Source organism: Trichosurus vulpecula, chromosome 3 (genome assembly GCF_011100635.1).
Source record: "Trichosurus vulpecula isolate mTriVul1 chromosome 3, mTriVul1.pri, whole genome shotgun sequence".
NCBI classification, from domain to species: Eukaryota; Metazoa; Chordata; class Mammalia; order Diprotodontia; family Phalangeridae; genus Trichosurus; species Trichosurus vulpecula.
This window is the reverse complement of record NC_050575.1, coordinates 86,702,048-86,714,432: the sequence shown is the minus strand read 5'-3', so window position 1 is coordinate 86,714,432 and position 12,385 is coordinate 86,702,048. Positions and strand designations below refer to the sequence as shown.

General features: G+C 42.2%; 1 protein-coding gene across 1 annotated transcript in view; it reads right to left on the bottom strand.

The window, feature by feature from the left end:
• Positions 1 to 10,579, bottom strand: part of ERGIC1 (endoplasmic reticulum-golgi intermediate compartment 1) — a 158,434-nt gene extending 147,855 nt beyond the window's left edge. Inside the window, exon 1 of the mRNA XM_036751763.1 lies at positions 10,398 to 10,579. Within this exon, the coding sequence (XP_036607658.1) occupies positions 10,398 to 10,417 (20 nt within the window). The 5' untranslated portion in view covers positions 10,418 to 10,579. The remainder of the gene's footprint in view (positions 1 to 10,397) is intronic.
• Between the last annotated feature and the right edge of the window lie 1,806 nt (positions 10,580 to 12,385).

Sequence of the window (12,385 nt, the reverse complement as noted above, 5' to 3'; positions counted from 1 at the left end):
TCCAGTTCTTTGCTACCACAAGAAGTACTGCTATAGTTTGGTGTATGTTGAGCCTTTCTTTTTATCAATGATCTTGTTGGCATATAGGCCAAGCAGTGGAGTCTCTGGATCAGAGGATATGGCTGTTTTGGCTAATTCATTTGTTTAATTTCATACTGTATTCCAGAATTGCTGGACCAATTCACAGCTCTACTGGCAATTCATTAGTGTACCTGTCTTCCCGGAACTTCTTTCAATTTCGCTATTTCATTTCAATCTTCATTTCACCATAACCAGCCCATGAGGTAGGCCAGACCTCCAATTCACATGTGGAAACTGAGGTTTGTAAATGTAAAGAGCCTTGCCTAAGATTATAATAGCAAGTGAGTGGTAACTCCTGGACTAGGATGAAGGGCCCCATACTTCTAGACTAGCCCCATTTTGATAACAGGCTGTACTCTAGTGATGGAGATCAGCTCTTAGCACTGTGTCGGGACAGATATACTAGACCTCAGCCAGGCATGAGAGAAGCTTTGCAACAATTTGGTAAAATGGTGATATTCACAATCCTTCGAACTTGTACTACCTATACACTGCAGCAAAACTGTGTATATCCACAAGAATCTTGGATATGATCAATTCTGAGAGCCCTGGGGATTTCTTCTGTTGGAGATACCATAAAAGGAAAGTCTGTTGGAGCCTTTAAGACCTGCATAATCAATAATACAATGGAGATCCCCTGATACCACCTCTAACACGCCCAAAAGCTTCAGGCCTGTGAAATCAGCTACAGACTACCACCGCTTATGAAAACTTGTCATTTGTCTCCTACAGTTCTCTGAGGCTCCACCTCACCTCCTGGCAATTGCAGATGTATAACCCAGGGATAGTTCTCCCTCAGCATCTGGAAATATGAAAGCAAGAAGTATTATTGAGGTGGTAAGAGTTTATATTTGTATAACTCTTTGGGGTTCACAAAATACTTTTGAGCAGATGGAAAAAAAATGTTGCCTCTGGAGTCAAAGGACCTGGTTAAAATCCTACGTCTGAGACCTTGGGCAAGTCAGTTAAGTTCCAAGGGCCTTGGTTTCCTCATTGATACATGAGGGGCTTAGACTAGATGCCTCAGAGGGTCCTTCCAGTTCAAATTCTGTCATCCTATGAAATGATATGCTTTATTCTTCACCACAAATCAATGAGATAATTGAATTCACCAAAGATTTATTAAAGCCCAGGTAGGCAGAAGCTTGGAAATTCAAAGAAAAATGAACAGCGTCTGCCTTCTGGAAGTTTACATTCTACTAGCAATAAGCAACATAGACATGTACATACGTAAATGAGTACACGATAACTTGAGAGGGGAGAATGGACAGGCTTCACATGAGTGGTACACATACCCTCCCAGTTTTAAAGGCAATTTGTAATTCTAAGATTGAGTGTGATCCAGTCCTGAGGCAAAACACCTATAGAAAGGCACAGACATCAGAAATGGAAGGTCAAGATGGAGGGCAGCTAGATCAGTTTGGCTAAACTGTGAATTGCAAATAAGGTAGTAATATGAAATGGCTGGAAAGGTAAATTGGAGCTAATTTTTTTTTTGGTGGAGGGGGGTGGCAGGAGGATTTAAATGCCAATCTGCTTTGACCTAGTTATATCTCTACTTGGCCTATGTCCCAAAGAGATCAAAGAAAAAAAAGGAACCTATATGTATAGAAATATTTACAGGAGGTTTTTTTGAAGAAAAACTACAAACTAAGGGGTACACAACAATAAGGGAATGACTAAACAAATTGTGGTATATTAATGTAAAGGAATACTACTGTGACATAAAACATTTTTTAAAAAGGGAAAACTGGGGCAGCTAGGTGGCACGGTGAGTAGAACACCACCCCTGCAGTCAGGAAGACCTGAGTTCAAATCTGACCTCAGACACTTGACACACTTACTAGCTGTGTGACCTTGGGCAAGTCACTTAACCCCAAATTGCCCTGCCTTCCACCCTCAAAAAAATAAAAAAAAATAAAGGGAAAACTAGGGGAAAAAAGTGAAACCTAAGATTTGTATGATCTAATACAAAGTTAAGTGGGCAGTATAAGAAAACCACTTTACACAGTAACAAGAATGCTGTAAATACAAACAACTTGGAAAGATTTAAGAGCTAATTGACACAATGGTCAGACATATTTCCAGAGGATTAATGATGAAGCATGTTACATCCTGACAGAAAGGGTGTAGAATGAGTCATTTTTTGGACAAAGCCAATGAGGGAATTTCTTTTGCTTAACTATGCATATTTCTTACAAAGGTTCTATCTTTCTTTTTTCTAGTGGTGGAGGTTAGGGTGTATAGGAGGTATAAAAAATCAATTTTTGTTTATTAAAAAGATAAACATTTAATTAGGAAAACAAAAACTTTTAAAAAACACTAGGCTCAAGAGTTTGTATTTTGTCTTAACAACAACAGAGTGACTAAAGACAAATAAGTCAGGTAAGATGATTCCCATTTTACTGATGGGAATAGAGATTCAGAGAGGTTGAAGTGAATTACCTTACAGCTAGGCTAGTAAGTGGTTGAGCCAGGGGGGATCACTCTAAGTCTTGGAGATACCCAGTTTAATGTTTTTCCTCCACTGCAACATGCTGCCTGAAACCATATGGAATGTATGCCAATAGCTGTGAAACTAGGTCACAATACTAGTTTGACAGTCGATTTGCCATAGGGCAAATAAAGGCACAGTCACCCCAGTAACTCATCAAGAGAAAACCAAACAGTGACAACTTCTTAGTTCATTGTAAGCCCTGAAGATGTGGGATTCCAAATCTACAGTGACTTCAACCCATCCACCAGAAATAACAATAGACAGTAATATTACAAAGATTCAAATGTTGTAATTATTGACTGACAACTAATTATTTTCTAGCTCTTTGGAAAAGCTGTTTGGCCTTTAGCTCCAAGCAGAACTGTAGGGAAAATTTTAGAAAGGGGGACAACATAGAGGCCACATGACTAGATTGAAAAGAGCAAAACTGTTTGGATCCTAAACTGGTTTCTTTTTTAAAAAGAGGTCATGCTCCCCAAGTGACCATGATATCTAGCATTTTGCTCAGAATATAGAGATACCATGCTCATCAGATTTGCGGGTGACAAAGCCAGGACTGGATGACAGATCTAAGATCCAAAAAGAATAGATTTGGCTGAATTTAATAAGATGAAAATGAAAGTTGCAGAGAGGCAAATTAAAGTCTAATATCAGGGGGGAAACTTCCTAAATATGTGAGTTCTCTAAAAGTGGAATAGCCTGCCTCAGGGAGTGGTAGGTTTCCCCCTTGATGGGGAGATTTGAGCAAAGGATGGATGACTTCTAATCAGCTAGGTTATAACAGCAATTCTTTTTCAGAATATATTGGACTGGATGGCTGCTCTTCCAACTCTAAAAATCCATGATTCTGTGAATGCAGAAGATGTTATTTTTGCACCCAACCCTCATCAGAGGTAAAGAGCAGGCTTTAGAGAGATGCTAATGAGGGGAAAGGTAATTAATTAGACATGAACTGACTAAACTGGAAGCAGTGGGAGGGATCTAGGGAATAATAATAGCATATTTTTATAGCACTTTATGATATACAAATCATTTTTTTCCATCATTCTGAGATTGTACTGCAAGTATAATTTTACAGATGAGGAAAACAGGTTCAGAGAGGTAGATTTTAGCAGAATACCACAATAAGTGGCAAAGCAAGGGTTTCTACCTGGATTCCAAATCCATTGTTCTTTCAAGTACATCCAGATCAGCCTCTAAATGTGTACAAGGTTGGAAAACTTTCTTCCTGGATTTTTTGCCAGGGCAGGGCATGATTCAGTCTTCTGCCAGGTCATCAATCCATTTCTTCCCTTTTCCTTCCATTCCCTTCTTTTCATTCTGTGTTGGGGTTTGAAACTTATAACCTGTAAAACTGGGCCATACTGATTTATAATCGAATTCTGTTCTTCTTTGCAAAATAATGTGTCAGATGAAAATTATATTCAATTCATATTCATAATTTGGTATGCTAGTATACATATCTGCATTGAGCTAGAAATGTCTATTAGAGTCCATATTCCTTTCTCTTGAGCAAAGTCCTATCTTTTATTGAATGAGACACCTTCCTCCCCTGCCCCAATTCTCTACTGGCCACATGTTCAAGATCCAAAGAGCTGTTGGTCCAGGGTGCCGTTAACAGAAAATGTAAAATGGAAAAAGAAACCAAGTATTTTTAATGACTCACCACAAATAGTTTAAAAAAAAAAAGGCACCCATAAAGTACAATTCAGTATGCTGAATCATACCTAATAGGTAATACCTAATAAGAAATACATCCCGGGGGAAAAAAATCTGGCCTCAAGATATAAAAATTAGGCTTCAGAGTTCTTCTAAGTCTGAGACTAGAGAAAATATATTAAGGCACGACAGACAAAATGGGACTTCTTGAAAAGCTACAAGAATGGACACTGGATCTCCTTTATTCATCCAATGAACAAATGCTTATGAAGTGTTGGGTAAAATACAAAATGCCCTTTTGTACATACAATACCCAAGTATGTTCAATTATTAAGTACTTATATAAAATCTAAGTAGATGGGTATGGGAGGGAGTGAGGAAGATCACTTCATCCTCTTCTGCAAAATGAAGATGTTGGACTATATGGTCTCTAAGGTCTCTCCTAGATGTGATGGTCTGTGATTCTCTGGGCCATTTCTGGCTTGGACTATAGCTTCCATATTATGAGCAGGGAATAAAGTCCTAAGCCCTTCACTGCCCCCTCCCTCTCCAAACTTCTTTCAGTCCCAGTTACATATAGTAACCACTGCTGATACTTGAGGTTTCTATAATACAGGGGCTCTACAGCAGATACACCAAACTTTCAACCAGCTACCCTACCCTAACTAGATTAAAACGTGATTAGGAAATGTTTAACAAAATAAATAAAAACATAGATAATATTAATTTGTAGTTTCCTAAATCAGTATGTGACCAGCAAAGATCCATTTATTTGACCTCAAGACCACTACTTTAGAGAAAAGGTCTCACTGATGCTGGAAATATACTCTAAAGCTTGTTTGTAGAATCAGAATGTAAGAATTGGAAGGGACTTTGAAGACCTTCTCATCTGAATCCCTTATTTTACAGAGAAGCAAGAGGGGATGGGGAAAGAGAGGTCAATTGTGCTAATTCATAATGATACTAACAGCTGACAATCATGTCTGTATATACTTCATCTGTCAGCTAATGTTGGACCATTTCATTCTGCTATGACATTATCTGTGCAATTCAACAAATATTTTTAAGCCCCTACAGTGTACAAAGCACCATGCTGAGCTCCTAAGGGATACACACTTTTAGCTAGGACAGGGTCCCTGCTCCTGGAGCTTCTAACAAAATCTATCAATGTAGAACAGAACCTTGCCTTCGGCAGCAGGCTTTCTGGGACTTGGCCTCATAACAGCTGCCAAATATGACCACTCACAAGTCCCACTCAACACTTCACTGTACAATGCGATTTGGACCCAATCCAAGGGGATTTAATCACTGAAGGACCAAAGACTTCATTGTAAGGCACTGTCACTTCACACACCACTGGCCTTCACCTCAACTTGACTTGTGTAGTACCATCCAACTGATGCTTCTATCCTTGCCTGAAATGTCTGTGGGGTCTGAGTTGGGAAATATTTACACATAGTGTGCTACACAGGAAGCAAAATTCAGTTATGAGCACACAGGATTAGAGCAAATGCATCAAACTATAAAAACTAGTTGAATTCACAAAAATGAAGAACATGTCCCTGAGCCAAATGATCCTTCTTGGGTGTTAGTGCTCCTTTCCCCTCCAACCAAAAAAAAAGGTGATTTTGTATACTTCGCATCTGTTTGTTGTTGCTGCTGCTGCTGCTGTTCCCCAACCCAGAGGATGAATGTAAACTAGAAGACACAGAGTTTTCATTTTTGGTTTTGCATCCCCATCACCTAGCACTGACTCATAATTGTTGGTTAACATGAGTTTGTCAAATTAAAATAAATTGCTGAGCATGGGCCCAAGAATGAATCTTGATCAATGAAGGGGAAATTAGAATGGATGGGGAATCATGAGAATTGGTGTTTTGAATTAAGACAGTACAATTCTTTACAGGGAATTACTTAATTTGTCTGGGCCTCAGTTTCTTCATTTGTAAAATAAGGGAGTTGGCCTAGATCTGTTTGATCTCTCTTATGGACTTAGTCATCACGTAAGTTGTACTACAGCTATTTGTGTACACATTTCTGAACCACAAGCTTCTTAACAACAGATACTCCCCTCTAGTGCTTTGCACATTAAATACTTACAATTGATAATTATTTATTAAGCAATTGGTCAGCCAATAAGGATTTATTAAGTGCCTACTATGTGCCAGGCTAGGGACAGAAAAAGAGGCAAAAGCCAGTCCCTGCCTTCAAAAAATTTACAATCTAATGGGATTGTATTACAATAAGAAAACAACTATGTACAAACAAGTTATGTACAGGGTAAAGAGGAAATAAGAGAGGGAAGGCACTAGAATTATAAGGGGTCGGGAAAGTACTTACTATGCAGTGGGCACTTAGGATACAAAGGAAAATGAAACAATTTTTCCCTCAAGAAGCTTATGTTCTTCAACCACGATTCTAGAGGACTGATGATAACACCTCACTACTCACTTCCTGACAGCGAGATGATGGATTCAAGATGCAGAAGGAACGTTTTTGGACACAGACATGTGAAAATCTGTTTTGCTTGACTAGCATATTTGTTACAAAGATTTTGTCTTTTTTCCCCCTAAGGGTAGGGGTAAGAGCAAGGAAATACATGGTTGTTAACTGAAAAATGAAATTTAGAAGGACCTTGCATTCTATTGAGAAGCATATACACATACACAAAATAAATGTTAGTTTTACAGTAGAGGCACTAGCAGCTGGAGCGGGCTTAAAAAAAGTCTACCTTATGGTAGCCTTGGAGCTGAGCTTTAGGAGTCACTTGGGATTCTAAGAGGTGAAAGTCAAAAAGGATTGCATGGAAGGTACAGGTGACAGACTCTACAAAGGACGGAGTTGGGAGATGGAGTAATAACACGTGAGGAACCACAAAATAATTAAATAAATAGTATAACTAAATCTTAGAGCGCATGAAGAAAAATAATGTATAATAAGGCCAGAAGAGTTAGGCTGGAGCCAAGGTGTGAAGGGCTTTAAATGCCATTTTAGTTTGTATTTGATCCTAGAGGTAATAAGGAAACACAAGGAGCTTATTGACCAAGGGATGAAATAGGCATATGCTTTAGAAATATCATTTTGGTATTTGTGGGAAAGATGAATTGGAGAAGAGATAAAAGTTTGTTAAATAGAATCTCTAAGGTCTCTCTTTAGCTCTGAAATTCCATGACACCTGCCCTCCTTCTCCCCACAGTAGAGCAATGCTATGATGCGATATTGCTTAATAGTATACAATTACATTATATTTATGGACAGTTTGTATCCAGCTACATAATATGGCACGCTTATGCAAAATTATTTTTGCGAATTCTCTTAGAAACAATTTTGGAATCACAGGATGTCAAATCCTATAATAGAGGTCATAGTAGAAAGAGTTCTACTGCATCATGCTGCCTCTGATTGCTAAGGTTCTCTGGCTGACACCTAATTCTACCTTATACTGGCATAATGCTTGAGCTTTCTCATAGGCTCTCTTTTGACTGATAACCAATGAAATGGGCAGGAAAAATACTACCGCCCCCATTTTACAGATGTGGAATTTAGACCCTGCGTAATGAAATAATTTGCCAAAGTCACAGCTAACTACTGTCAGAGGCAAGTCTCCTGACTCTTCTTGGTGGCCTAGTGGATAAAGCACTGGGCCTGGAGTCAGGCAGACTCAAGCTCAAACCTGGTTTCAGACTGGTAGCTGTGTAACCCTGGGAAAAGTCACTTAACCTCAGTTTCCTCATCTGAAAAATGGGAATAAAAGCCTCTACCTCCCAGAACTGTTGAAAATAAAATATTTGTAAAGAACTTTGCCTACTTTCAAGTGCTTACATAAATGCTACTTGTTATTATCATCACTGCACTACCCCTCCACGACTACAGTCTTGAAAAGTACCTACACTGAAGCCTACTTGGAAGTGACTTCTACACCACCTGGCACACACAGCCCAAAGGTAAATTGCCTTAAAACAACAGCTTCCTAAAAGAGGATTAAGCGGATGTATGGTGTTAGCAATAGTCTTATCACAAAAGGATCCAAGCCCAGCACTGCCTCCCTGGTTACCTAGGTTTCCTCTATAATAGCTTAATGAGATGCAGCCATGGTATAGAAGAAAAGCTGAAAGCCCTGAATCTGGAGTCAAAGGGCTGGGCTCCAATCCCACTCTCCCATTCACGTAACCTCAGACAATTTTCTTCTCTGTGCCTCAGTTTTCTCTTCCTTAAGACAGTAAGTTAACCTAGATGAAATCGAAGTCACGTCCAGGGCTAATGCCCATGACGGCAGAACCAGTACAGTATAATGGAAGGCGCAAGGCCTCAGAGTCTTCAAGATCTGGGTTTGTAACACTGCTGCTTGACACTCACCAGCTGTGTGACCTGTGGGAGGTGGCACTGCACAGTGGGAAGAATATTGGTTCAGGGGCCAGAGGGCCTGGCTTCAAAGCCCACCTCTGATAATTACTACCTGAGTGACCTCAGGAAAGTCATTTGACCTCCCCGGGCCTCAGTCTCCTTTTCTGTAAAAAAGAGGAACTGGGGGCAGCTAGGTGGCACAGTGAGTGGAGCACCCACCATGGGGTCAGGAGGACTTGAATTCAAATCCAGCCTCAGACTTGATCTACTTACTGGCTGTGTGACCTTGGGCAAGTCACTTAGCCCCAACTGCCCTGCCCTACCCCCTCCAAAAAACAAAAAGAGGGGAACTGAATTAGACTAAGGCCTTCCAGCTTTGGGGCTTCGACCTCCCGGTTCCTCACTTAACCTCTCTGAGTTTCAGTTTCCCCATGTGTAATATGGGGCCTATACTACCTGCACCTTATGTCATGGGGTTGTGAGGAACAAAGAACATGTGTCAGGTGCTTGGGAAACTTTCAAGTTCTGTACAAATGTGTGCTAAACTACGACCAACACATCTTTCCTATGCAGGCCTTCAATTCCCTCCAAAAACCGGCAGCATAACACTGAGACAGAGACCCTGCATAGGACAGAGACCCATGAGTGGACTAAAATGGCATCCGGATCCTCTCCTTGATGCAGAGCATAGTACTGGGGAGCAAAGGTTCTCTTCTTTTCCCAAGTACTACTTTTTTTTTGCCATTTCTTTGCCCCTTCAAGGTTGCTCTTGGTATTCACTTCACAGGATGTTACAAGGATACTAAATGGATGGCTCAGAACACATATTTGGCTGGTTCCAGGCTGGCACTGCTCTAGGGAAGGCCCTGGATATTCCCTTCTAAAAGATTCCGACGCAGCCATAGGTTAAGTAAACTAGTCGGGTTCAAACAATTTGACGACCACAAAGGAGTCATTGTAGCAGAAGTAGAAAGCAGATAGCAAACCCCCAGCCCTTTGATAGGCACAGAAAAGATTACCATCAATAAAAACAAAGCCTTCCTTCCACTTAATTCTCTTAACCTCCCGCCCCCCCCCCCCCGCCCCCCCACCAAGCCCTCCTCGGATCTTGGAATATTTACATTATAGGGTTAACATAAGTTTAGCTTTTTAAAAAAACAAAAAATAGCCATTAAAAATCCCACACATCTTTATTCTTATGGAGTCCATTCGCTCCTTCATTCCCGCCAGTTTACCTTACTTAGGTTCAATATTAGCCCCAAGCTAAGGAAAATGTAGATAAAATATCCCGGGTTGTTTTCTCCTCCAGTGGAGCAGAGATAACTTTCCTTCAGCCTTAGGCTCGGGCTTAAGAGGCCGAAGTAACAAAGAGAAGGGGCCTGCCTGGTTTTGGATGGAGAGCCCGGTCCCCTTGTTCTTGAAGGCTGCGATCGGAGTTTAGCCCTCCTCCCCACCCCAAAAGCCCAGTTCAAAGATGCTCTGGACCGGTTTATCTCCATAAAGCCCTGGGGATCAGAGTTGCCCCCGCCCAAAGGCAAGCGAGGAGGCGCCTTGTGTATTCACTGCCTCCCTGGGTCGTCCTACCTGAAGAGGGATGGGGAAGTGGGGGAGGAGGATGGGGAGAGGACCAGAGGATCCTGCTCTCCCTGCAATGAAAAGAGGAAGGATGCGATTTGGAGGCCCAGGGACTTTGACCTTTGTATGCACATGCACAGGGAGATGCTCGTGGTCGTGGGAGGCAGGGGCACTTTCAGTGGCCCTGCCTCAGAAGGGAAGAAAGGGGGAGAGAGGAGAGGGAGGTCTGTGCATCACTCACCTCCTGAAGTCAAAGGGCATGTTGGTGCCGGCCCCTGGGAGGGGGGACGGCCCCGAGACTTCGGGGGACCACAGCCGGGCTGGGGATGCGTGGGTTCGGCGCCCGCCCCCTCCCCCGGGCGTTAGTCTTCAAGCCTTGCCGGCTTCCTAGCCGGGAAGTGACGGGGCTTTAGGACGCTTTGCACCAGCCCATTGGGCGCTGGCGGGAGACGCTGGAGCGGCTACTTCCGCTGCCCAGTTAAAGGGGCCCCGGGAGCAGGCTCTGCTGGAGAACACGTGGGGATCCCGCTGAGAGAAGCGGGCTTGCTGATACGCTGTATTGCAGCGCGGGAAGGGTAGGGGGCTGGGGGGCGGGGGGCGGGAAAGGCTGTGTTCAGTTTGCTTTGTTCCTCCCTCCTTACCTCCCCCCCCCCCGCCCACACACCACCTTCTTGGTCTTGGTGGCAAACAACCTTCCAAATGTTCTTCCTCTCCGCAGAAGGGCAGGTAGTTCAGAATCCACTGATACTCTCCATCACCCTCCGCTTTCCCCCTTCAGGTGGGAGCACTCACAGAGATAGGAAGCACACAAGGAGACCCCCCCACCCCCGTTGGCATCCTGATTCCTGACATTTCTTCTACTTGACTTCCTCTACCTCCTGGCTTTTCTGACTTCTTCAAGTCCAAGCTAAAATCCCACCTTCTACGGGAAGCCTTTCCTGATCTCTCTTAATGCCAATCTCTTTCCTCCGTTAAATTGGTCCGGATCATCCAATGTTTGTACCTAGTTGTATTCGTATTGTCTCTCTTATTAGATTGTGAGTCACTTGAGAGTAGGAACTGTCTTTAGTCTTCCTTTGTGTCCCCAACGCTTAGCACGGTACCTGATCATACCTGGCACATTGCTATTGGAGTCTTTTCAATCGAATATGACTTCAAGTGACTCCACCTGGGGTTTTCTTGGCAAAGATGTTGGAGTGGTTTGCCATTTCCTTCTTCAGCTTATTTTGCAGATAAGGAAACTGAGGTCAACTGGGTTAAGTGACTTAACCAAGGTCATACAACCAGTTAGTGTATGAGGCCGGATTTGAACTCAGGACGGTGTTTCTTCCTGATTCCAAACCTAGTGCTCTATCCACGGTGCCACCTAGTAAGTGTAATAAATGTTTATTGACTGAAAGTGAGGAAATAGTTCCTCAGGACTTTGTGGAGGTGGTAAATGGGTTCAGCTTCAGTAGGGACTCATGCATTAGGATGAGGGGTGCATACACATGTGGTTGGCTTCCTCCTTCAGAGATAAACCAGTGTGTCCCAGTCTTTGGGGAAAACTTGGAGACCCAAGAGTCTGGGAACCCCTGTCACCACCTACCTAGGTCTGGCTGAGGTTAAAAAAAAAAAAAGCTGCTCAGTCCTTACTCTCCACCTGCACTGTGTCAAAAAGAGTTGTAGTCTAGAGCTAGGCTAGCTGGACCAAGACAGCTGAGTGGAAAGATCTTCTGGCCCATTCTCTATATTCCACTCTGTAGGTAAATAGGCCTTGTAGCTAGTAACCCATCTTTAATCCTGGGGCACTTTCCTTTACCCTGGCCATCTCCTCTGCCTGCTACTCGCTCTCTAACTTTCAATCAACAAATATAATACTGAGCACCTGATTGTGCATTGCCCCTGCAGTGGGATGGATATTAAGAGGCATAATCAGATTTTTCTGTCCTAAAGTGAGTCTAGTTGGGAAAGACAAGTTTTATAGTCACTCAATAAACATTTATTATGAAAAGTTTAATATAATAATAGCAATAGTATTTTGCATCTCTAAAGGCTTTAAAATTTTATTTTCTCTACTATAGTTCAATAAGGTAGGTATTGATCAATCAACTAGAACTTAATAAGCACTTTCTTTCTATCAGGCATTATACAGTGGCATTATCCCCTCTTAGAGATTAGGAAAATGTGGTTTAGGAGGTGAAGTGAATTGCTATGATCACATAGGCAGCCATCTGACAAAGCAGTCTC